Source organism: Convolutriloba macropyga, unplaced genomic scaffold (assembly GCF_964194025.1).
Source record: "Convolutriloba macropyga unplaced genomic scaffold, txConMacr16.3 SCAFFOLD_1071, whole genome shotgun sequence".
NCBI classification, from domain to species: domain Eukaryota; kingdom Metazoa; phylum Xenacoelomorpha; order Acoela; family Convolutidae; genus Convolutriloba; species Convolutriloba macropyga.
Window position 1 is genome coordinate 39,922 of NW_027450451.1, and position 27,151 is coordinate 67,072.

General features: G+C 36.3%; 1 protein-coding gene across 3 annotated transcripts; it reads left to right on the forward strand.

The window, feature by feature from the left end:
• Positions 1 to 1,642: 1,642 nt before the first annotated feature.
• LOC142355906 (uncharacterized) lies at positions 1,643 to 25,998 on the forward strand. Of its 3 annotated transcripts, XM_075407925.1 has the most exons (14): positions 1,643 to 1,803; positions 3,783 to 4,005; positions 7,118 to 7,147; positions 8,049 to 8,175; positions 8,835 to 8,923; positions 9,106 to 9,271; positions 12,681 to 12,971; positions 13,278 to 13,478; positions 20,023 to 20,220; positions 20,440 to 22,834; positions 23,126 to 23,411; positions 23,674 to 23,752; positions 23,816 to 24,055; positions 25,677 to 25,998. In XM_075407925.1, exons 1-14 carry the CDS (start codon positions 1,709 to 1,711, stop codon positions 25,895 to 25,897), a joined length of 4,641 nt encoding a protein of 1,546 aa, XP_075264040.1. In that variant the 5' UTR covers positions 1,643 to 1,708; the 3' UTR covers positions 25,898 to 25,998. The 3 variants fall into 3 exon arrangements, with proteins under 3 accessions (XP_075264040.1, XP_075264038.1, XP_075264039.1); XM_075407923.1 differs by having other exon boundaries at positions 23,674 to 24,055; XM_075407924.1 differs by lacking the exon at positions 7,118 to 7,147 and having other exon boundaries at positions 23,674 to 24,055.
• The last annotated feature ends 1,153 nt before the right edge of the window (positions 25,999 to 27,151 follow it).

Sequence of the window (27,151 nt, forward strand, 5' to 3'; positions counted from 1 at the left end):
CCAACACACTTCCGTCAAAAATTCTACTATAAAACAAGATAAGGCGGCCACTTCTTATCGGTCGATTGCATGTAATTAAATTAAAACCAGGATGACAACATAGAACAGCACGATATTTCGTGTCCTCCGTAAACCAACTTTAACTAATTAAAAACACTCAACTCATGGCCAATAATAGTGGACTGAATAATACTTTCTTTCGACGTGATCGATCGCGCATTCCATAAACCAATGCGTTTATCTTTTTTATTCAAGATGCAGAAACTTGACCAGATTCTTTTAACCATGTTCTTGCTTCTTCATTCTAGAAATGTCTTCTGATAATGATATTTTCACGCCATATATCTGAGTCTTCAAACTGACTCCTATTTTCCGGAACTAGTATTTGAAATGATTTCATGTCCTCTCATTGGCTAGGCAACTGCCTGCATTTGGGGTTGTAGATCTTTGCTTTCACAGTACTGCATTACATCTTCAACAGGCTTTTCTCGACACACGGCTGATAAAATAATGACCTCTCGGTGCATAGTCTTTGGTGGGAACGTCCTTCATTAAAGAATAGCTTTACCCTTGATAACGTCCATTTGGCTAACGACTTTCCTCTTTCTGTCACGTTCACTTGACTGAGATGTGACTCTGTTCCTCTCTTGACTCAAAAATTTAGAGACCTGCGTGATAGCACCTGCATAGCTCACTTCGGTTGGTTGTTCGACCATAAATACTTCATCCGACATCGTTGTTTCTTTCAAGGCCACTTTAATCTCTGATATGTCTTCCTCCATCTTTTTAAATTGCGGCTGATTGTTTTCAGCAGACTTGATATGTTTGCATTCTCGCAATTTCCACAGCACCAAATCATACCATGATTTACACTTCCACATTCCACTCCCAGACAGGTTGAGCAGATATGGGTAACACCACAGAGCCAACAAGTATTTGCCGAAACATGTTTCCGATAAATGTGGCATATAGGATCATGACCATTGTCATGTCCCAAAAGCATTTTGATATATGAAACTATTTAATAAGTTTATCACAACAATTAGGCTAATTTGTGGTTAAAGTACCGGTTTTAGGTGACAATTATATGCTCAAAACTGTTTTCTGGGCATCTCTTTGCCTTCAATGTATAGTACCGCCCGTTACATGACGCACATTGTCATGCGGGCTGCGTTAAATAACTTAAAATAGCTATACTTGCCCAGAGGCAAAGAATTTACGCTTACGTTTATTAACGGATCCTAGCTTTCCAGGAAAACATTTTCTTCCTTAAAACCTTCGAAGTTCTTGTCCCTATCAGATTGACTTTGTTATCTTTTGAAGAACTGAGTTCCGAAAAGCATTTCTGAGCAAACTTGTGTGTGCTTTTTCTTCGAATATAATGGTTGGTAGGTGTACAAAATATAAATTATGACGTCATATTCTAACGGATGGAAAGGGGACAGCTTTGTATTTTCTTCAACCTTGGTCAACATACCTAGAATCGCCAAGCATAAACGTCGTTCAGTTTGATTAAACTGCATGGACGAATCTATTACTACTAAGGCGCTATTTTAATATATTAAAAGATCAATACCTTCAATATGAGCTATAAAAAATCTGTCGGTGTATCTGACATGCTGGGATGAGAATATTTTAGAAGGATGTTGCATTAAAAAACATTTGACCATTTGACGGCAAAGAGGAATAAGATCAGAAGACTTTTGGAATGTCAATCGTACCAGTTGGTTCCGATGCGGAGCTGTTGCAGAGGATTCAACTGGACTCCTACGTTGACGTGTTCTACGCTCCTATGAAAAAATGGTAAGTTGCGATTGCTTGGAATTGTAACAGTGATGTCTTCTGTGTCTAATGGTTGTTCCAAGTCGAAGGATATTCACGTGAAGAAGGATTCCAAATAAAAGTCAGTTGAGCATCAGATTTGAAAGCACTGGCTGAGCAGCTCGATTAAAAAGCTATCTTTAAAAGCTATCACTTCGTTCAATGATTTAAATGGCATTAGTGAGTTTGTTATCCCCAAAAAACAACTGCAGATCGTTTAAAAATTTAGTTTATGTGAATTTAAATATGTTGTTGGCGTGAACGCGGTCTGTCTTATGCCACTAACTGCTGTTTTCAGACGCTGATTTGGATTTGTTTTGAAAATTGGCGTGTTTTTCATTTGACCTCTTTTGAAAGATGTGTTTGTACGAAATAGTGTGTAGCTACAATGGGAAGCGCGCCGAAATTGATTTAATTTTTCAAATAGAACTTTTGTTGAAAAATTAGCTCTAATAAAAGCAATTCCCTGCTGGAGCAGTTTTAATTGACCTCCCGCTTCTATTTTGAGGCAGTTCGTCCAACATAAGTCAGTTAAGTTTATGAGTATTGTCATAATTCCCTTCATGGTAGCGAACTTTTCTGCTACTACTATTCTATTCAATGTTTGCTCCTGTATGATTTACCAGGATGGAAAAAAATTGGCCCTGTACGAATTGAAATCTGAAGCTCTGTTATAGTCAAGTATTTAATTTGGAGCCATAAGTTACCTAAATTGTGAAATTTTGGTTACCATTGCTCTAGAAAAGCTGGGCTAAATGAACGTATCTCAAAAGTAGAACCCCCGTTACACCACCCCTGAAGTTTCTATAGTGCCTCGCGGTTTTTTTAATAGCACCTCTTCAAATTCGTTTCTTGAATAGCACCTGTTTTCATATTTGTTCCACGTTATAGCCTAGCAAGATGTCGATTCTGAAACACATCTCACGACTTTTTGTGGGGCTGCTTCTTTGGCCGTATCGATTTGAGAATCGACATCTTACGGGGCTATAACGTGGTAAGCACCGTTCTGTGGAAACGCAATTGTCTTTTATGCCAATTCTAGCTAATTCTACGTTCTATATCTCAACTTCAATATAGCTTTTGATAGCGTACCACATCACATAAAATCTGAAAATGGAGTAAATGGAGAACAAACAGCAATATGTTAGAACCAATAGCTGCTTACACTTCTGTTGTTCGTAATTACTTAGTCTTAACCGAAGTCTGTTGCAATTGTATTATTCCTGCTAGATAAAGGTTCGAAGAGGAATATTGGTTTTCTATAGGTTTTAAGACTCGACGGGGAGTAATGGTATTGTACAGGTTTCTTTAAGATGAAGCAAGTTTGTTCATGACTTGAAGTTTCTATCTTTTCGGACATTGACTTCTGTTTGAGAACGTTTACTTCTTTTTTCAAACATTAGACTTCGACAATAGCTGGTTACTAATATATAGTAATTATCAGCTGCAGGCATGTAGTGAAGATCGAAAAGTCATTTTAAATTTTTCTTCCCATAACAGTCCGCCCTCCCTATCAAAACTACAGACCCTTCCCCACTACCTAATAACACCTCCTGCAATCTAAGATTGCTGGTCGACTCCTCGAGTCGTTTCAGATATTGGACCGGCTATAATTTTATGAACTTTGTCTTCATTTTTCAAATAGATTGACCGCTGCTTAGAATATTGGCATCTGTTCAGCACATTTACCTGCCGGCCTAACTACAGCTCCCCCAACTTACCCACCGCCGCTTCCTTCTAACGAAAAACTTGTGTCCGCATCTTTTTGATAGTTCCGATTTAGAAAAGTTTAGTTAAGAGTTTATTTTGCCCGGCTCTTCAAGATTTTTTATGTTTTCACTGCCATTCACTACCACCAGCACCACCCAGATCAAATCTCGAGTAGAAATTCTGGAGATGATTTTAGCGTTGCTTCCTTGGCGTTGATTCTGTATAGAAAACAGTCATGTCCTGTGTTTAAGGTTTCCAGCAAAGGTGCTCAAAATTGACTGCAATAAATGCCAAATATTTGTACATTACAAAGGATGGAAAGCACGATTTGACGAATGGCTACGTGTGGACTCCAATGTGCGGATGCCACCTGGTCAAGGATCAGACATTCCTGTGAGCAACCAGTCGGAAGTTATAGACGTTGCAAGCATTGGCGGCTTGGGTCAGAAAACTCTGAGTAAAAGACAATCAACGGTTAGTTTTTGATCGTTCTAAGTTTTCTTCACGGGTGTAAATGGAAGCAGTTCCAAAGTCCTAAATTAATTTTCTGTGGCTTACTTCAACGTTTTTGAATCGAAGTATCATGACAATCAGTTTTCGATCAAGACATTAAGCAAATTTATACTCGTAGTTGCTCCCCTTCATTGGAGAACATCATTTCATATGACTCGTCTTTTTGAGAGGTCAGACGTTGGCCTGAAATTATAATTCTTCAAAAGAATCTCTAGGAGACAAGGCGACTAGGTAATGTGCGATCGCACATAAGGTTCCGACCCCGCTCATCCACAATTTTGGCTTGATTGTCTACCAAATGAGGAACATAGAAAAACCCAAAAATTCAAGTATTTTAAAAAAAAATTGGTGTATGAACGAAAAGAAAGTCTCCAAAGCAAATAACTGTGGTGGAGTAAAAATGGCGCATTAGATTGATGAGATGTGCAAATATTAAGAAAGCGAGTCTAGACGAACAGCAAAATCAAACAACAGCAACAACAAAAATTAATTACATCAAAAACTTCATGCCCGTTTTAAAAAACAAAACTTAATAACAAAGTCAAAATACCGTCAGATAAAACTGATATTAAACAAAATAACTTGTAATTCACCAGAAAAGATAAGGGAGTACTCAATAAAAAAGGCTTGGTAAAAATTAGACAATAAAGAACAAAAACAGTAATTGAAAAATTCGCTTATTTTTTTTTAAAACAATTAATTTCGAAATAATGAAAACCATTAGAAATCAAATAAAATATCCTATAGGTGTACGATTACCAATGTTTCCATAGAAGGAATTAAGAGCTGCCGGTATTCAATTTTTTACGCGGTTACAAAAAGAACCAATAGACAACAAACAAAGATCAAATAAAACTTGGCAGAAAACGCTTTCGAAACCGTGAAGCCATACCATGGCCATCAAAATGTGTTCAATTGCACTTTCTCCAACCACCGATAGTGTAATATGTGACCTCTCATTAATTAAACTAGTTAACAATTAGACAAAAATGGAAAACAAAATGCAAAAATAAGTAACAATTTAATTTTTTTTCGAAAAAAATATTTCCAAAGACATGAACGCCATTAATTACAGAATAAAAAAATTAATTAGGTTCGTATGTTCTTCCAAAGGAAACCCATAAGAATTGCAATTATCCAGAATATGTCTTATGTCTACAAAACGAACGTCAAACATGTCAAAAATCAAAGATTACTTTACTTTTTTTTCGTGTCGAAGCCAGTAAAGTCAACGAATTCTTTAAAAACATTAGATTGTGCGACACTAAACTCCTTTTGAAACCTTCCTTTGACAACAATAATGTCATATTTGGCCTGTAATTAACGAGACTAGATAACAACCAGACAATAAAAGGAACAAAATTGCGAAGTTAAAAAGTGTTTTTTTTTTGGAAAACAATTGTTTTCAGAGTCATGAAGGCTATCGACTATCTACTAAAATCAGAATATCGTCTCATCTATTCCTCCATGAAAAGGCAATGAAAAGGTGTCATTGTACAGTAAAATTTCATACGACTAAAAAGATAAAGTAAAAACCGCAGTAAAAGACAATTTAAAAAAATCAATTAAATTTTTCGAGAAAGTAGTGTCGAAGCCGTTAAAATCATAATCTATATCTTTAAGCATTTTAATAATATCAATTGTGTCTTATTTTGAAAGCCAATAATGTGATATATGAACTGTCAATAACGTGATAATTTGACAAAACTAGAGAACGTGAAAAATGGGCAATTACCTAAAAATTAAGAAAATTTGAAATCTAGTTGTATCAAAGCCAGTAGCCATAACTCAAGGCGTAAAACCGCAATAAGGATTGAGTTTTTTAATAGAAAGAAGAAGCTTTCTTTCATTGCGGACAATAAGCTACAAGTTGACCAAAGAAACAGAAAAGTAGCGGCTAAGGTTCAATAAGTCATTATTTAATTGAAAATCAAATACTTTAAAAGTCAAAACGACCATAAGCTTTCAAGTAATCAACTAGATACAATAATGTGGAGCTAATTTGGAACCCAATTGGAACTATCATTAGTGAGCTTTTATTGAAATGATCCATTATTTAATTTTTGTAGAAGAGATCGAATTTTTCATCGAGTTTTTTTTAAAAAAGACCGACTGTTTACAATCCGAATTATTTTTGGATTATACCAGCTCAAGATTTGGTCCAAAACTAGCCCTGCTAATGCTGTTTGTTCTTTAAGAACACTTGATTATTCGAGTGATATAGATATTGACTTTTTGTTAGTTAAAAAAATCAAAAATAGATGCTGCGTGTTTGATAATCAACGAATAAATTTAGCAAAAAACGGCCAAGTTTTAATTACAGAGCACTCTCAACGGAATTTGAAGTAACAAAAGCCACCTTTTGAGTCTACAAAAATTGTGTTAGTGGTGTTTAGGTCTGTACTTCCTGTAAATTTAATCAAAATAGACGAAAGAAACTTATTTCGTGCTGTTTTTGAAGAAAGTCTTAATTTTGAAATATTTAGCCAGAATTTTTGACAAAAAAAAAATAAAAATAGCCTACATATTTTGTCGTGATTTTTTTTTGTTTTCACAAATAAAAATCAACAACACTTTTAAAAAAATCAACAAATTTTAGCAAAATTGGCGAATTTTTATTCAAAAATTCCGGAAAAAGTGAATAAAATCTCGCCGGAATTCACACTATTTTCTCAAAATTTAAACCTCGATAACTCCCTGTAAAAAACGAAATTAAAAAAAAAATCTTTTTAATTCCATATTCTACGCTGGACAAGCTTTCTAATGATACCAGTCTCAACTCTCTACGATGAATATATCGATCGGCGGAAATTGACTGAACAAAAAAAAACCGTTTGAGTATATAGTTCCTTCCCCCTCAAGCGGGGTCGGAACAATTAGTTAGTGGATAGTTATCCTACCCTTTTTACTGTGTAGAAAGCCATCAATTTATTGTGTACATATTATTTGGCATTTCTGTGAATCATTTTAACAATAAGGGTATAGGATGTTGTGAGAGGATCAAGATGAAACAATCTCAATCCGAATCTCAAAATTAATTGTGCTTTTTTAAATTGATTGTTTTTTTCTGCAGCCAGTCAAAAGGATGGAACACAAGTTTCAAGTACGTTCAATATATTTTGTTTGGTTTTATATCGGTAAGTTATGACTGAGTTTGCCATTATCTTATGCCATTATCAAAATGCTTGCCATTATCTTATGTACTACGTATGTGTTTATGTTCACTGTAGTTAGTTGGTCCTTTACTCATTATTCTTGCGGGTCCAAAATTTTTGTAGCCATACAAGGAGAACATTTGTATAGGTTACGTGACCTGAAGTCACTGAAAAAATCTGGCTTTCGTCGAAAACCGCGTAGCAGTTTTCAAAGTAGATTGCAATTTCGAAGTGACTTTGAGTCACTTATCCATGTTTGAAAACATACTTGCAAGTTTTAAAATGTGGAATCTCTTCAATCCCAGATCTTGCTCTATACAGTTCAATATCTCAAACTTGGAGGTTTGTGTTTGACAGTACAGTGTCTGAGACTGAAATAGAAAATTTTTTTGAATCCAGAGAATCAAAATATTTTGCTAAAAGTTTAGAAAAAGGACACACAAAAACGATTGGTAGCGAGAGTGCTCAAATTTTTAGTTTTTTGATGAAGTTGATTTTTCTATATTGAAAATATTTATCACACTGTGAATAAGAAATAATAGCATGAGGTTAGGGATAATTACCCCACAGGGTAATAATTTTTTCGATCGCTTTTGTTGGGACTAAAAAATATCATCTCGGTTTGTTCTCTTATTTAGTGTTCTCAAGGGACCTCAGTCGACAGATTTCGGCCGAATCAAATCTCCATTAAGAGCTGTATGTACTAATGTAATATACTATTTATACAGCGTTTGAAAATTCAACTATAATCTATTCTAAATTATATGTTATGCTATTTAAAGCTCAAATGGCCAAAACTAGTTTTAAAAATGCCAAAATTAAGAGTGTTCTGATTTAGTTGCTCTTTAGGATCTTCCATCGTCCGCTGTCAATTCAAATATCGATGTTTCTGAATACAAAAGTGGGGAGATGTTATTGGGACAGTGGAAAGATGGCTACAAGTATGTCTGTTTCATCCAGGCACCAACTGACAAAGGTCTGTACAAATTTCGAAACATCTTTATATGATGTTTTAAATCAAAAATATCTAAAATAACTCTTTAGTTAGACATCTCTTTATGGAATCTCAGTTAATCGCAAAGTTATGATCAGTTCAAATCATGAGCAGATCAAATTGTGATTTCGACACATCTTGAAATTGCAACCCACACCATTCGGTTTTCATTGCTGCAGTATAATCATCATGACCAGCCTGATCTTGTAGTTAATTTCAGTCACCCCCCAGTGGTGAGTTTTTGCTGAATCTTTTTTGGCTCAACCAACCTCTTCTTCGGCTATGGGAACCATTATTAATGGAGAAACATGAATTAGTTTGTTCACACTGTTAGCAATTTTGTTCAAGGGGGAGGCAACAGTCCGATGGTTCCCTTTCTTTCTCATACGGAAATGTCTTGTCATGAATGAAAAAAATTCTACCGTTATGCTTAGTTAAAAGTATCAAAATCATCATTAATATTTTTTTCGGTTTTGCGAATACGAATAAGTTAAACTACCGTTAAAATCAATTACTAGTGCAAAAGAATTGGCATCAAATAGCGTGAAAGGATTGCGTTTATAGGCCAATCTTAAGATGGATGATAAACAATTTGTTGTTGATGACTGTAACTGACATGAGAGATTATTGATATTTTCCAGGCTCGTACCATGTGAAGTTCTACGACGGGTCAAAGGGAACTGTAGCAGCCAGCAAACTTAGCCCCGTGACCGATATCGCACTTAAAGAGGTAGGTATTCATCAAAAATTCGCAAATTGAATTTGTCTTTATTATGTAATTAGTCTGTTAGTCGACGAAAAACCTAGAAGTTTGTTGACGTAGAAAGCTTTTTATCAGCGGGCTTAAGATACGACTGATGAAATCGTGTTTTGTTGAAACTAAGATGTTGGGTATGTTTTATGCTCGTTTAGTACGAACAATGGAAGTGGGAAGAGGAACAAATTGTGGAGTACAAGAAGAAGACTGGGAAAAGAGTGAAGACATATGGGGAGTTGGTCCAGATACTGAAACAGAAAAATCAACAGTTACCTGCTTCTGCAATCACAGAGCAAGTGACGTCATTGGACCTCAGTGCAAGTAAGCAGCATCACGATATCTTATGGCAATTGATAAGAAATCCGGTTGTAATTGGTCTTCTCTTGGTTTTTTTACAATTCAAAGAATTTGAATTGTATTGGGGCGCTGTCTTTTTTCAGATCTGTTCACACATTTTCATGATTTTTGAAGTCAAAATGGAGTAGTGATTTTGGTCACGCCGAAACAGGAAATGGAGCGAAAAAGCGAGTGGTTTTGCGGCGTGAAATTTTCTCACTCTAATTTTAAAGTAGAGTGAGAAAACGGTGTTTGAACAAAACTTGGCTTTCTCGCTATTTTTTTTGTTCACATGCGACAATTTCACTTTGATTTTTACTCTTTTTTTGGATCGGATTTTTTCCAAATGGTTTTCCCAATCCACTCATAGTGCTTTTTAGGCCGAGTTTTTTGTTTGAACCAGATTTCTCTTTCTCGCTAGTGGTTTTTGTTCACATGCGGCATTTTGAATTTGATTTTCAGCTTTTTTTAAAATTTTTTCACTCATTGTCCGTTCAAGGTCTAGTTTTTGTTTAGTAAATAAAAATTCTTTGAATTGTAGGCCAGGACTTGTCCTGTTTTTTTTTATTTTTTAAGATCTGTTCACACATTTTCATGATTTTTGAAGTCAAATTTGAGTAGCGATTTTGGTCAGACCGAAACAGGAAGTGGAGCAAAACAGAGAGTGGTTCTGAGGTGTGATTTTTTTTTTCATTCTAGGCCTAGTTTTTTGTTTGGGCCAAATTTCCTTTCTTGCTAGGGGTTTTTTTCTTATGCGGCATTTTTACATTGATTTTCAGCTTTTTATTATTTTTTTGGTCTGATTTTTTTAAATAGTTTTCCCAATTCACTCATAGGCCGTTATAGGTCTAGTTTCTTGTTTTTTCATTGCAATGTCTTTGAATTGTACGTCAGGACTTAACCTGCTATGTTCTTTTATTTCGTCCTCAAAATTTTTGTTACGACCATATGACGTCACAATCACTTCAAATCTGCTTTTTGTTTATTCGTGCATGCAACGACCGAAGGGTTTTAAGTTGCTGAGCAGTTCTCTGAGAGCCTTACGCTTTTCTAGTCTCTAATTATACTTTTTCCGGAAAATTTTTTGAATTGTACGTCAGGACTTGTCCTGCTATGTTTTTCATTTCGTCGTCAAGGTTTTTGTTGCGACCATATGACGTCACAATCACTTCAAATCTGCGTTTTGTACGTTTGTTCATGCAATTTCAACGGAATAACGTCTAAAGTTAATTGGGTTTTTTCCGTGGTGGTTTTTTCCTAGATCCGATAGAAAGAGCAGCATCAATATGAAGTTTCGGCTGGGTCAAAAAGACAAATACATTGTGTTTCGAGTGCCTCTTCTGAGTGAAATATGAAATTGTGGTAAGTGATTTTTTTGTATCATCCTGGGATTGAGAGAGTTGTAAGAAGAAGATAGCTTCCTCTCTTAAGTTTCTTTTGAGCAAGTTGCTCGAAAAAAAGTTAAGCAACGGCAAAGCAGATATTGCAAGCGAGACGTCTAGTTTTCTTGAAATAATTTGAAGCGTCACTATTTGGTGCCGTCACAACCAACGATCATCATAAGCAATATTTTTCGTGGGCAGAGTTTTATCGTGAATAAGAAGTAGTTTTCACGCAACTTTTGAGAATTTCATAATCATTGAGCCAAAAATGAGCTATTTTCTTGCAAAAATTGTCTGTAAAATAATATAGCCTATTTTGTTATTGCTAGGACAATCGAAGTTTATTATTTTATTAACCGCAAAGCGATTGCTGAGGCTATTATTGGCCTTCTCTTGATTTTTTATTTCATCAAGATTTTTGTTACGGCCAGATGACGTCACAATCACTTCAAATCTGCTTATTGTTCATTCGTTCATGCAATTTCAACTGAAATTCGTGCGTGACGTCATTTTTCACTCTTAGTGGAGAGAAATTTTTTGTTCATTCGAGTGATTAATTTTTTGGTCACACGACTTACCTTACTCTCAAAAATGACTTCCTCACTTTGTAGTTCAAAGAAATAAGGTCAATTGAATGTGGGTTACTCTAAATGAAGGTTATTTGAGAGCAGCTAGTATAGGCAGCAATAACTTATACAGATTCTCAATCAAAATATAACATCTCATCGTTTAATGAAAAGAGTAATTTTTTGGTCTGTTTTTTTACTGTTTTTTATTGAGACTGCAGATCTACAAAGCTATTGTGGCTATTTTCTTGCAATCTGACAGCTATGAGTCAAAAATAATTTGCGAGCGTATTTCTCTTGACTGATATTTCAGAAGACAAATTGGAAACATTTGGAAAATTTCTGCTTAAATGATTTCTGCTTAAATTTCTGCTTAAATTTGTTGCGAGAAAGCTTAAGTCATTTTGTCCGATGACAAAAAATTAGCATTTATAGAAAGTCGAAATGGATTGAGAATCATGTAACGAACTTAAAATGGAAGTGAAAGGCAATAAGGCTAACGACGAATAGAAACGAGACTTACGATTTAGTTACGTTGGTTGCTTTCTTTCATAAAAAATCTGTTAACACATTAAACCATGATCTTGAACCAAATATTTTGAGAAAATGGCTACAAGTGATTGAAATCATACCTGACCATTAGACAAGCGCGTTGAATCAAATGGTTGTTCCTTTGACTTTAAGGGTATTAATGGTTTTACAAACTAAGACTTATTTGCATATATATGGCTTTAAGCTTTTTTTCATTACCGACTTTGACCATATTTGTGTTAACTGATTTTTCTTCTAGCAGCTTGAAAAAGGTGAAAAATTGCTCATAATTTAAGAGCCATTTATCCGCTATTGCCTTTTTGAGAGACACTTGTTTTCATTCTTATTTAATATTTCCTAGCGATCTCTGTTGAACCTGTGGCCCAATTGGACTGTTATATATCCTTTAGCCTCGAAAAGTTGCTTACCATTCTGTTTGGGCCATTTAGATGCACGCTGCCCTTAGTAGCCGCACATGATGCTGTCAAACTTTTTAAAATTGGAATTACCAAAACAGTGAGATTATTTGTTTTTTCAATTTTTTTGCTGGTTTTCTGCACTTTTAGTTATCAGGTCAACGACAACCCTACTGATTCGTTTTTGTTTATTTCAAATTTAGCTACTTTTTGGTGCTACGGTTTATGGTGTCTAATCAGTTTTTAGATTTGTTCGGTTTATTTCATCGGATTTTATTTGAAAAGTGTTGTATCTGATTGAAAGTGTTTTTTGGTTGCGTCATTTTTTTGAAGTTTTACAAGAGTTCATGAGAAAATAGGACAGATTTAGGGCTCCTATCCTTCTTCTTTCCGAGTATCAATTTGGCTTACGGTTGTTATTTTGTATTGTGATACAAATGTTTAATTTATTCTTCATATTGATGAATCTCTGCAGCTGGATTTCTGTCCACTTTTCCAGGTTCCGTTGGATGTCAGTCATCAACTGGTCTTGCGTCCTCATTGAACGTCAACTTTAACCAGGACTCAGAAGACGGAAAATACGTATGCGAGGAAGCGAATTGTGGCAAGAAGTTCAGAAAGTTAACCTTGTTAATTCATCACACTAAACACTACCACAAGGATTCAACTTTGGTTGCTGACGAGAGTGTGTCCAAGTCCTGTTCGGCTGATGTACTGGCTGGTAAATTGAAGGAAGAGAGATCGGTTGGCGAAATAGCTGTGAAGAAAAGAGTTCACAGAGCTCAGGAAGGTAACTTGCATCATAGATTCCTCTAAAATTTTTATATTAATTGTAAGGACAGTCGGTTGTTTGTGTTATGCCCCATTACGTTATGCACGCCCCACTTAGAGCACGTCTCATAGTAAATCATTATATAAAACTATAGCACGTGCGTGTGGGGGTGCAAATAATATGCACCCACTAACTAAGCTTGGGGGGATCCGAGGCAGTCGCACCTCTTGTGGCTGCGCAAATTTTTTTTTCACGGAATTGAAAAAGAAACAATTTTTCTGTCTTTTTAAAACTCAGTAAGTGAGTAGGTAATGTATGTTTTAGATCAACGAAAATCCAGTACAGGTACATCATCTTTGCCAAACAGTCCAGTCAAGATACCATCCTCCTCGACAGAATTCAAGATACCCTCTCCCTCAAAGATGCACAAGTTCAAACCTACGTCTCAGAAAATGTCCAAGGGCAAAAAGAAGTCTTTTCGGTCCTCGTTTGCAGCTGCTTTTCAATTGGCAACTACTACTCTAAGTGAGTAAAAAGAAATGTTCTGAAGCAGAATATGAAGTTCTTGCTTTCTGAGAGTTATTCTTTTAATTTCAGTAAGTTGTGTTTATCGTTCCATAATTGATCTTTACCAATAGCGGAACATTTATATACGAGTCTGGCTTTCTTCACCTGACCAAATGTTAAATTCAGTCATATGCATCCCAGAGAAATAATGTAGCCAGGTGTAGAAGCTGACTAGATAACTTTGATTTTTTTCTAGAAAAAAAACTCTGAGATCACAAAAAAGATCTTGATGAAACGATGATATTGCTTGTTGGGGGATACTTGTTGAACTATGACTAGTTTTAGCGCGTTGAATCAAATGACAAGCGCGTTGAATCAAATGGTTCTTCCTTTGACTTTAAGGGTATTAATGGTTTTACAAACTAAGACTTATTTGCATATATATGGCTTTAAGCTTTTTTTCATTACCGACTTTGACCATATTTGTGTTAACTGATTTTTCTTCTAGCAGCTTGAAAAAGGTGAAAATTTGCTCATAATTTAAGAGCCATTTATCCGCTATTGCCTTTTTGAGAGACACTTGTTTTCATTCTTATTTAATATTTCCTAGCGATCTCTGTTGAACCTGTGGCCCAATTGGACTGTTATATATCCTTTAGCCTCGAAAAGTTGCTTACCATTCTGTTTGGGCAATTTAGATGCACGCTGCCCTTAGTAGCCGCACATGATGCTGTCAAACTTTTTAAAATTGGAATTACCAAAACAGTGAGATTATTTGCAGCTGCTTTTCAATTGGCAACTACTACTCTAAGTGAGTAAAAAGAAATGTTCTGAAGCAGAATATGAAGTTCTTGCTTTCTGAGAGTTATTCTTTTAATTTCAGTAAGTTGTGTTTATCGTTCCATAATTGATCTTTACCAATAGCGGAACATTTATATACGAGTCTGGCTTTCTTCACCTGACCAAATGTTAAATTCAGTCATATGCATCCCAGAGAAATAATGTAGCCAGGTGTAGAAGCTGACTAGATAACTTTGATTTTTTTCTAGAAAAAAAACTCTGAGATCACAAAAAAGATCTTGATGAAACGATGATATTGCTTGTTGGGGGATACTTGTTGAACTATGACTAGTTTTACATCAGAAATCGTTTCTCGCAGACCTTTAATAGCTATAACACAAAATAAGGCATGTCAATGAATTACCTAAAAAGGTAAGTACAAGAAAATAAGTTTTTGACAAAATTGCTACTTTTTTGCTCTGGTGAAAACCAGATTTTTTACTTCAACAGGAAAACTAGCATTGCAATTCAAGTTTGCTTCTGAAAATTTATGCGTAGTGACCCTGACCCGGCTTGCCTCATTGTGATTCAACGAGCTAAAACCAAAGCCAACCCCTCACCTGGCATTCGAGTACAATCGTTCCGATAGTAGTCGGTTATGTTTAATAGCCGCCCTCATCTTCTCAGCCGGCTGTTATTGCGCTCGTATTTTTTTACAATTCAAAGAATTTGAATTGTATTGGGGCGCTGTGTTTTTTTTTTAAGATGTGTTCACACATTTTTCAATGAATTTGATCTTTCAAAACGGGATAAACAGGTAAAGCCCAGCGGGCATTAAGTTTCATTAGAGGCCCAAAGAGGGCTTTGGTAGTCACTCAAGTGCTTGGAGTGGTACAGCTGCTGGGATGGCCTTAATTGAAGGTTAAAAGGTCGTTTTTAGGAGTTTTTGGGCTCAAAATGCTGCAATTTTTGATGTTTTTTTGTGATTTTTTTTAGTTTTTTGTTTGATTAGTCTTAGGTTGAAGTTTTTAAAAGTTGACGAAGGCCTTTTCCGAGACAAATTTACTTTTTATGACTATTTTATGGGCTATATGTTTTGGTACTACAAACACAAACACGCAAAATGATGCTAATTTTTGCAATTTTTTTCAAGTTTTTTGAAAATTTTTGTCATTTTTTGAGTTTTTCCAGCTTCAGGCGCCAAGGAATCTCCTTTGAGGTTTGATAATAGGGCACTGCATAGTTTTTAGTAACAACGGATTGGTTTTCAACATTTTAATTTCTCAAATTTTAGCACAATTTTGATAAAATTTGCAATTTTTTTCAAGGTTTTCTAAAGTTTTTGTCAGTTTTTCGTATTTGTCCATTCGCAAGTACCAAAAAACCTATTCCACGGTCTGATGAAGATTACTGCATGGTTGATAGTTTTCAATGGATTGGTTTTCAACAATTTAACCTTTCGAATGTTAGAAATTTCTTGATAAAATTTGCAATTTTTTAAGTTATTACAAAACATTTGTCTTTTAGTCAGTTTTTCTCACTTCAGTAGCCAGCTAACCTCATCCAATGTTTGATAGTATGTTATTAAATAGTTGCCAGGGGGCAAGTGAATGGTTTTCTACATTTTATTTGAAAGAATTTTTATTTTTGAACTTTGAAATTTTTTCTAAAAATTATTGCCTATCGGTCTTTGAGCCCATGAATTTTTGAAGGCTTGGAATTGGGTTACGGGATGGCGTCTAATAGCCTCTATTTACACAGAAACGATTCTGAAGATTTTAATATCACAGTTTTCCGTAAAATTTCATTAAAATTTGCAATTGATTTCTTTTTTTTTAATTTTTCGGTCATTTTCGAGTTAATCGATCTTCAAGGGCCCATGAAAATTCAGTTATTGCAGATATAATGCTGGAACGATTTCAGAAACAAAAATTGATTTTGAACATATTTTTGAAATTGGTATAATTAAAGAGATCAAATTTTGCCTTAGGGTTTAAAGCTTCTCGAGTTTTAGCAATGAGTATATTTTTGTTCCGTTTTTTTGATTGTTTTAATTTCTCAGTTTTTTGGAGATGATTTTGTTTCTGTTTTCGCTGGCATTGTTCGCGTGATCTGTTTGTCAGGTAGAGTGCTTCTAAGTTTTTCATTCAATTCTTTGAATTGTATTTCAGGACTTGTCCTGCTATGTTTTTTTACTTCGTCAAACTTTTTTTCGCTTTACCATTTTGCCGCCGCTTTTTCGACATTTTGCGTGAACTCTTTTTGACTTCTCTAGGCTAGTTTCTCTCTTCTCTCGTTCTGCTAAAAGTGATTTTGAACATCAGTTGCTCAGCAAAGCAATTCAAAATTAAAAGAGTCGGTATGAAAAATTGAAGTCAGAAATAGAAACGGGATAAACCCATAAAGCCCAATTTTAGATGCCCGCTATTTGAACGTCGTTCCTATAAGTCTTAGTTACCACCTCTAATGCTTATTGGTGTTATAGTAGCCCCTGTAGCCTCTCTCTAAGAAACAGAAGTGTGTTCAACTACGAAATGCCATCAAAATAAATCGGACTCAAAAAATATTTTTGTACAAAAATCTTTTTTTTTTAAATATATTCTATTCGTTCAATCCCAATCATGCTTATTGTAATCAACGGCGGCTATTTTCCGGCAATCTGCCGGGTATGTTTTTTATAGCAACTATTTCGGTGTTAATGTTATTATTTTCGTTTTCATCAGGAGTTCCACTTAATGACTCACTTTTGGAGAACGATCTGCTTTTACCAGAAATTAACTTATCTTTTTAATAGCTGCAAAGTTATAGCCCACACATGAATTGGACCTATAAAGCCCGTGATTTTACGGCGTAAAACTTTTGCTACAATTTTAAAGTTGAGTTAGAAAATGGTGTTTAAACCAAAAATCGCTTTCTCGCTGGTCGTTTTTTTGTTCACATGCGGCAATTAGACTTTAATTTCTACTTTTTCCATTTCTTTAAGTGTGTTTTCCGAGCCCATTCTAATCATTTCTAGGTTTAATGTTTTTGTAGCTGCGAAGCTGTAAGCTGCGTGGAGCTCTATTGCGGTGCTATTATTGTTTACAGGTCAACGAATTTGAATTGTATTGGGGCGCTGTCTTTTTTTTTAAGATCTGTTCACACATTTTCATGATTTTTGAAGTCAAATTGGAGTAGTGATTTTGGTCACGCCGAAACAGGAAATGGAGCGAAAAAGCGAGTGGTTTTGCGGCGTGAATTTTTTTCGCTCTAATTTTAAAGTAGAGTGCGAAAATGGTGTTTGAACAAAAATTCGGTTTCTCGGTAGTGGTTTTTTGTTCACATGCGGCAATTTCACTCTGATTTTTACTGTTTTTTCGATTTTTTGGATCGGATTTTTTTCTAAATGGTTTTCCCAATCCATTCACAGCTCATTCTAGGCCTAGTTTTTGTTTGAATTAAATTTTCATTTCTCGCTAGTGGTTTTTTTTCACATGCGGCATTTTGATATTGATTTTTTGTTTTTTTGTCTTATTTTTTGATCTGATTTTTTTAAAAATGGTTTTCTCAATTCACTCATAGTCCATTCTAGGTCTAGTTTTTCTGTTTCGTCAATGAAAATTCTTTGAATTGTACGTCAGGACTTGTCCTGCTATGTTTTTTTGTTTCGTCTGATGCTCTTTTTCGTTTTACATTTGTTCACACTGCAAGGCTGAAAAAGTCAAAATTTTTGAATGACTTCTTGTTCTTACTAACGGCATTTGCGCGGGTGACGTCATTTCTCACTCTCTCTAGCAAGTGCTTTTTGCGTGATTCTATTTTGATCATAAGTGACTTACCTCACTCAATAAAATGACTTTTGCACTTTAAAACTTAAGTTTAAATCGAACTTAAGTTTAAGGTCAAAGGAACTCATATGTGCAGTAAAGGCCCCTAATTCAAGACTTCTGCAGAATGAATTTTAACAAGCTTTATTAATAGCCGCCCTCATCTTAGCCGGCTATTATAGCGCTCCTATTTTTTTTTTTACTTCGTCGAATAAAAAAGTGTTTCGCTTTACCTCATTTTGCCGCTTTTTCAACATTTTGCGTGATATCTTTTTGACTTCTCTAGGCTAGTTTCTCTCTTCTCTCATTCTGCGAAAAGTGATTGCTCAGCAGTTGCTCAGCAAAAGCAATTCAAAATGAACAGAGTCAGTATAAAAAATTGAAGTCCAGAAGTAGAAACGGAATAAACCCATAAAGCCCAATTTTAGATGCCCACTATTTGAACGTCGTTCCTATAAGTCTTAGTTACCAGCTCTAATGCTTATTGTTATTGATAGTAGACCCTGTAGCCTCTCTCTAAGAAACAGAAGTACGTTATGTTCAACTACGAAATACCATGAAAATGAATCGGACTTAAAAAATGTTTTTGTACAAAATTTTTTTTTCAATATCTATTTTTTCAATCCCAATCATGCTTTTTGGAATCAACGGCGGCTATTTTCCGGCAATCTGCAGGGTATGTTTATTTTAGCGGTGTATGTTTTCCTAGCTTTTTGAGCGGCGTCAATTTTTTTCAATTTGGATCTGTTTCTATCTCTATTATAGGGCACGCAAGTCTATTCTTTCGCAGTTATTCCGGCATACTACCGCCCATGTTGCTTGATAACCGCCGTCAGCCTCTCGACGGCTATTATTTAGGCGCTCTCCTTTTTGAATTCGCATTACCTTTTAATGACGTTTTTCCTTTTACATAAGTCACGATTTTCACGCTTGACTTCTGACTTGCCTCACTCACTGTTTCAACTGAGTACATTTTAAATTCCTTCACGCAATGATATTTGCAATTTAGTGAATACGGTCACAGTCAAAAAAGCAAAATCAAAAGATCAAAAGAAACAGGATGAGCATATAAAGCCCGGTCATAGTGCATTAGGTTATCAAAGTTCATTAAAGTAATTGCTAGCTGGCATTAGTATTATGCATAATAGCGTTCAGTTTAGAAGCTGAAATAATTGTAGTTTTAGAGTCTAACGGAATATGCAGAATTTTTGCACCAAATACCAAATAAAAATGTTTGACACTTAGAAAAATGCTGTCAATTTCTATCTCTTTTTTTATTACGGCGGCCTTTTTCCGGCAATTTGCCGGCTATGTTAGTCAGTGAAAATTCTTTGAATTATATTTCTGGTCTTTTCCCTGCTGTGTTCTCTTATTTCGTCAAGATGTTTTTTCCGACCATATGGCGTCACGATCACTTCAAATCTGCGTTTTGTTTATTCATTCTTGCAATTTTTACTGAATTGCGTGCGTGACGTGATTTTTCACTCTTAGTGGAACAAGTGTCTCTAATGAGTTGATTAAGTTTTTGGTCACACGTGACTTCTCACTCTCAAATTGACTTTTCTTTATTTTAATACAAGAAGATAAGGTCAACTGAATGTGTTTCAATCTAATTGAAGGTTATTAGATAGCAGCTAATAGAAACAGCAATACTTTATACAGATTCTTGATCAAAATATAATATCTCAGCATTTAATAAGCAGACATTCTTTTCCGGTCTGGTTTGAGACTGGTCTGGTTCTTTTCCGGTGTGGGTCTTCTTTTTATCTTTGCTCTGACTGTTTTCTTTCTGCTGACCCTTTCAACTTCTCGTCGACGAATGAAACATTATAAACTGGTAAAGCCCGAAGGAATTATCGAGATGCAGTAGTATCTGAAATGTACTATGCTTAATACTGGGAAGGCGTAATCTCAAGATATAAAAGAGTGGTTTTTAAAGGTTATATGTTAAGCAAAAACCCTCGATTTATCTTTAGAAAGCAGTGTGAGTGACGCGACTTCATCAGCTGATGACGAAATGGAAGTATCTACGAATGGACAACGCAAAAACAAAGTGGTAGTATCAACTGAGATGTCTACAGATGATAAAGAAGACGAAGGAGAGAGTGATGTGTTTGTAGTCGAAGGTCAAGGCAACCATTCAAATTCAATTGCTCACAGTAGTACCATAAAAGGTAAGCTATATTTTTTATTTCATTAGTTTTTGATCCTTGCTCAGGCTAAATTCTTTTTTGACAAATATCTGGTCTGTTAATCATGTCATCAAGATAGTAACCATTGCAGTTTCCAAAGCTCTATAATTGCGATTATGACTCCGGCAGAATTATTGAGTATAAAAGGGGTTTAAAATTGAAAAGCGGAGGTAAGAGCTAAATTTTCTTTTAATGCTTCAGACGGTCACCAAAGTGATGGCAACCAACTACCAAGTAGCGATAGCAGCACTGATGACACGATGGCAGCAGATAATAATGCAGACGATGACTCACAGTCGTTAAGTTTAATGCGATTCAAGTCGGCGAGATCCAAACTCAACCCGCAACCAAAACAAACTTCCCAATCCAAGTCAAAAGTTCCATTCACTGCAAACAGTTTTGCTGGAAAACTGACTTGCAACTTATGCGGTGGAAGTTTTGCTTCTAAGAAATCGTATGATAAACATTTGTCAATACACGGCTTGACCCCTGAATCAGCCACTGATGAAATAATTTCGGAAATTAAAAGTAACCCAACTAGCCCTGTGAAATTCGCCAGTCCAACAAAAAATCCAACAAAACCGAGACTGAACAAGGAATCGAAGTCCCAAGCCCGCCCCTCAGTTTCGGATAGTACGAAGTCATTCACATGTCCAGTTTGCTCACAGAAATTTACGACAGAAGATGCGTTGAAAAATCACCAGAAAGTGAGGTTGCATCAAGTTAGAGAGGAAACTGATTTGATAGAGTTTAGTGTTGAACAACCTTCAGAAATTTCTGCCGATGTGATGAACCAGGAATCGAAGCTAAGCGGGACGCCTCAAAAGTCAGACTTTGAGGTTTCCTTCTTGCCAGAGTCTTTACCAAACATGGCATTCAAAAAGTCATCAAGTTATGCTTCAAGAGAGGGCAAGTTAAAACGTAAGAAAGCTTTAGTTGAAACTTTGAAAAGGCCGAAATTAGCGAAGTTGATGAAAACTGATGCCGATGTCCACCAGAATGAACCGTCGGTAAAAATTGATGAAAATGTTCAACCAATTTCTCACACTCAAACTATAGAGGTCAAAAAGTCAGAACCAGAAGTATTGGATGATAATTTTGTACCTGTTTTTCTCGATCCGCCAAGTTCGGCGGACGAAAGTAATGAATCCATCACGGCCGATCCGCCTATTCCGCCCGCGAATTCCACCAAGCCAACGGGGCGGAATAGGTTGAAACCTCTAATGTGTCCTCATTCCGGCTGCAGTCAGTCTTTCAGAAAAGAAGCCTTCTTGAATTTGCACGTTAAACACTTTCATTCGAGTAAAAAGAAAAAGTCGGCTGCAGCTGTTGAGACTCGAAAAGCTGTGACGTTCAAAAAATCAACTGTTCCAAAAATTAAAAATAGTTCATTAGGAGGTCGGAAAAAAGGATCACAGTCAAGCAAGTTTGCTTCGCAAGACCAAAGAAAGCCCAATCAGGAAAATCGACCTTCTAATGTAACAGCTAAATTGTTGCCACCAAGCGGTCTCACGGACTTTAAACTTAAAACTCCTGTTAAACAAAATTACAATGAAATTCTGAATGAAAGCATTTCACTGCCGACTCAACCGTCGCCTTTAACAAGCGATGATGATTTAGATACATCAATGAGTTTCAATAAAGTTTCGGTTCGCGATTCGCCCCTCAAAGATGGACTTAAAAAGATTCTGACTTTTAGTCGTTCATCCGCAGATAGCGAATCGAATAATGAATCTGCGAATTCGTCACCTAGTAAAAGTCGCAAGCGGGCACATATCGACGATTCGGATATGTCGGACGCCTCCGGGGAGTCCGAGGGGTGGTCTGGGGAAGTTATTCGCTGCGTTTGTGACGATTCGGATATCTTTGGAACCATGGTCCAGTGTAACTTTTGCGACTCCTGGCTTCATGGCGAATGTTTGGGAGTTACCGAAGCTACCTTACCTGATACTTATGAATGTCCGTATTGCGAGGCTAAAAAACGGGTCAGGAAGTCGAGAAAGTTGATCGATGACTCAAAAGGTCTTGAATTGCCCAATACTCACATAGGAAGCTCTGAAGATGCAAGTACCGCTGTTGAGGACATTTTCAAGAAAGAAACGGATCCCTGGATAGCGGTTACTGATCAATTCGCTCGAGATTTTCACCATTTGCAAGATATGATCAGGACTCTGGAAGTTCTGAACTCGATTATGAAAAATCCTGGCCATCCTGAGTATCCACAGTTGGTTTTAAGGTTCCAGCATGTTTTGCAAACGTTTAACAGCGATGAAAGTAAGTTAGAGCACTGTGATTTGGATCCTGGTGTTATCAAATTGCTGGTAGAGTTAGGAGAACCAGCTTCTAGAACGACTTCACCTGTTGACTTTGAAGAATCACCGAACGAAAGTCGCGACAATGCGAATTCCAGTAACAGTCGTGACGAGAACGAACAACTTGAGAATGAAGTTAAACAGAACGTCAGTGACATGGAAGTAGAAAATGTTGGAAGTAATTTCCAAGACCGAGATCCCCCACGTTCGAGTGAAATGAACCGTGACCAGTCGGTGGATTCTGGAGTTGGACCAAGCCATGATCTGGACGATGTGGATCTCAAGTGTGTATTTTGCTTTAAATTGCTATAAATTAAAATTTTTCATCGATTGTTCGATTAGATATTTTTGGTTCCGCGTACTCTTCGCCTTTCTTAATTGTAAATGAGGATTCGTAAGAGAGCACGATGCCGTTCGTTAAAATGTCATGTTTGTATGGAGGGATATCAAAGCTACGTGCCCATTAAGGAGTGTGAGGGGGGAGTAGGGGTTGAAATTAATAGATCCACTTGGGTTGTTTTTAAATTAATGCGGAACTTAAATTGCTTAAAGATCTAATCAATTTTATTCTTCAGCTCGTCTCTTGAAATAGACGAAGAAGATTCACTAGACAGCAAGCCAGTGTTGTGCGACCCTTGCAAAGACCCTGATGAAGCTAGAAGGCCAATAAGTACTTGGATTTCACCTCAGAAAATGCGAATTGAAAAATACAAGTCATCTTACAGTGGAATTGATAATGAAGATGTGAATGATGATGTTCACGGTACGAGTCATCAGGTTCCGACAAAGCAGGAACATCGGCATAATGAAATAGATTTGAATCAATCCCTTTCATTGTCATCGTACAAATCAAATATTGAGGTTTGTTAGAATTTTGGTCGCCTTACGCCCCCCCCCCCCCATGATCTTAAAAACTGCACGGGAATGATAAACGGCTCGGTATGATTTTTTAAAAAGTAAATTATCATAAACCGAGGGTTAAATGGTAATAGCAATTTTAGACTTGTGTCAAACTAATTTAATGAAGTCACTGAATAGAAGATGCTCGATTGGCAAAAAGCTGAAACTTGTTGATACAAATTTCTTGGGATGTTCTCCATTTTTGCGACAAAATTTGTTTTAGCTGCTCTATTCAATGCACAAGTACGAAGCCCTGGAGCAGAACCCTCTCACCTCAACCCAAGTTGAGACGACCCTAGCCGGTGAGTCCCTACAACCGACCAACTTAAAAACCGCAAATAACAGTCGAGCTTCCATTGTTACAGACGAGAACTTAAAACCGATTTCTGCAACTCAAGAACCAAACGTGAACACTGACATGAAAATCACAATACCGACTAAAATTTCCCAACCAAAAGCGGAGATACCGCGCAATGAGACCACGAAGGGAAGTGTGAAGAGGAAATTTGACTCCTCAAAGCCTCCCAGGAATATTGTGGAAATGGTGGACAGGCTGATATTCCAGCTGGAAATGAGGATGGACTATTTGGAACAAGTGTTTGAACGTAAGTCTCTTTCTCGTTTCTTATGTTCGAAAATGTAAGTTTTCCGTCATCGATTTTCTACGGACTGTTTTATTATAGCTGCGAAGCTGTAAGCTGAGCGTAGCTATATTGCGGTGCTCTTGGTTTTTTACAATTCAAAGAATTTGAATTGTATTGGGGCGCTGTCTTTTTTTTTTTTTTAAGATCTGTTCACACATTTTCATGATTTTTGAAGTCAAATTGGAGTAGTGATTTTGGTCACGCCGAAACAGGAAGTGGAGCGAAAAAGCGAGTGGTTTTGCGGCGTGAATTTTTTTCGCTCTAATTTTAAAGTAGAGTGAGAAAACGGTGTTTGAACAAAAATTCGGTTTCTTGGTAGTGGTTTTTTGTTCACATGCGGCAATTTCACTCTGATTTTTTACCGTTTTTTCGATTTTTTGGATCGGATTTTTTTCTAAATGGTTTTCCCAATCCATTCACAGCTCATTCTAGGCCTAGTTTTTTGTTTGAATTAAAATTTCATTTCTCGCTAGGGTTTTTTTTGCTCACATTCGGCATTTTGATATTGATTTTCTGTTTTTTTTCTTATTTTTTTGTTCTGATTTTTTTAAAATGGTTTTCTGAATTCACTGACAGCCCATTCTAGGTCTAGATTTTCTGTTTAGTCAATGAAAATTCTTTGAATTGTACGTCAGGACTTGTCCTGCTATGTTTTTTTGTTTCGTCGTCTGACGCTCTTTTTTCGTTTTACATTTGTTCACACAGCAAAGCTGAAAAAGTCAAATTTTCTGAATGACTTCTTCCTCTCACTAACAGCATTTGCGCGCGTGACGTCATTTCTCACTCGCTTTAGCGAAAGTTTTTTTGGTTATTTGCGTGATTAGATTTTGATCATACGTGACTTACCTCACTCAATAAAATGACTTTTGCACTTTAAAAACTTAAGTTTAATTTGAATTTGCTTAAGGTCAAAGGAACTCCTATGTGCAGTAAAGGTCCCTAATAAGAGGCTTCTGAATTTTAACAAGCTTTACTAATTTATCGCTGAATGTTTTTTAGCCTAGTTTTTTTTGAGCGGCGCCGATTTTTTTTTCAATTTAGATCTGTATCTGTTTCTGTCTCTATTATATGGCACGCAGGTCTATTCTTTCGCAGCTATTCCGGCAATCTGCCGGCTATGTTGTGGAAAATTCAACTTAATTGAAGAATAAATTGATGCACATGATTAATTGCTCTCGAATTGCTCATTGGTCTTTTTAATGCAAATTTTTGTTCTACCAATTTTTCGCCAGGTCAATGAATTTTGTGACTTTTGGTCTTGAAAAACTGAATAAACTGGTGACGCCCATTAAACTGCTGATTAGGTCTCTAAGATTCTTACTAGTCTCTAAGAATGTGATTCACTGAAACTGCTGAGTAGATGTAATTTCTTTGCTGTATGAAGGCTGCAATTTTTGCATTCGTTTGAAAGCAAGTCTCCTTCCCTTATTAAATTTAAATTTTGAGGTAACTTAAAAAATCTAGTTGCAGTTTTTTCCGAAAAAGTGTCCAGTTTTTCTAGATAGAAGATAAAAAGGGAACGTAAACTTTAATTTTAGAGAGTTTCGAGAAGTGCTTAGGGTAAAGAAACTGTTGCTTATAGAATTGGAGTCAAATTACGAACAGAGTTCAAACAGTGCGCTGTCGCAGCTAACAGAAACTTGTCTGCAATCACAGACATCATCAATCTCAAATCACCTGTTTGACAAGAACTTGGCTGCTAACTTCAACATCAGTTGTGACAAAATGACCGAACGCAGAATGCGAGATTTAGCCAGCCAGTTTTACCTCATGAAAGAAATCGGCAAAACTACAAGAACTTAGACAAAATTAATTTGATTTGTTTTATTGATAGTAATAACCCGATATTTGGGTCTGTTAAGTGCAATTAAATTATGATAATTGATATTTTGAAAACTTTTCAAGAGTCATTGGATATCCGTGTGTAATCATGTCTGGACATTTTTTTTGGGGGGGGGGGGGGGGGTGCGAGGGCTGGGTAAAGACTATTTTGCATAATTAGCTCTACTCGATCTGCAGTCTTTATTCTGACAATCGACTGCTGTGAAACTATAAAAGGAACTGGATGGGCTTTTAAAGTTTTTGTAGAAGACCTGAGAGAAAAATGATTGTGGGTTAAGAAATTCACATAATTTACAGTCCATGTTGAGTTGTATGCAACCCTTGCTTATAATTCCTCGCGTTATTAGAGTCCTATTAGGTTAGTGATTACTCTTGAACGAGGTTTGAAGCAATTATTGTAAACGTGTGTGCCATGCAAAATTTTTGCGTGACCGTTTTTGAGTTTGTTCTAGAGCAATATTAGACTTCGTGAGTGACTTCAAAGCCTTATTTCTTAATTTTTGAGTGATCTAAGTTGTTAGAGTTCTAAAATACAGTTTGTTGCTATTGTAAAAGTGACTGTGAGCAAATAATAATCAAAATCATTGTAGCTTAGTGGCTACAAATGTCAATGTTATCCTGAAGGTCCGGTATTCCTACTCCTACAGTTTTTACGACTCGAAGAGGAGTATTGCGATTCTACAGGTTTTAACGACTCGGAAGAGGAGTATTGCGATTCTACAGGTTTTAACGACTCGGAAAGGAGTATTGAGATTCTGCAGGTTTTTACGACTCGAAGAGGAGTATTGAGATTCTGCAGGTTTTTACGACTCGAAGAGGAGTATTGAGATTATACCGGTTTTTTTAGCAGAAAGCAAGTTGGTTCATGACTTGAATTTTGACTTCTTTCTGTTCGATCATTTACCTCCGTTTTTGGTTGTTGACTTCTGTTTTTGAACATTGGACTTTAACAGTAGCTTCGTTTGTAATGTATAGAAATTAGAAACTGTTGGTAATGTTCAAATTAGGAACTGTTGGTAATCCCCCAACACCTACCTACCCCCACCGCCCCGCACCCCCCCCCCCCCCCACCAACTTACCCCCCACCTACCCCTACCCCCTCCCTTCACCTAGCTACCCCCAACTACCCCAGCACTAACCACCTCCCCAACCTATCTACCCACCCACCCCACCTAGCTCCCCCCGCACCTAAAAAATTGTCGGCATTTTTAAACA

Excerpts from the sequence above, each read along its gene's own strand:
- LOC142355906 (XM_075407923.1), top strand. The coding sequence starts at position 1,709 with ATGTCAATCGTACCAGTTGGTTCCGATGCGGAGCTGTTGCAGAGGATT. Across the intron at positions 13,479-20,022 it reads ATTGGCAACTACTACTCTAA|AAAGCAGTGTGAGTGACGCG; the intron begins GTGAGTAAAAAG and ends ATTTATCTTTAG. Across the intron at positions 20,221-20,439 it reads TCACAGTAGTACCATAAAAG|ACGGTCACCAAAGTGATGGC; the intron begins GTAAGCTATATT and ends TTAATGCTTCAG.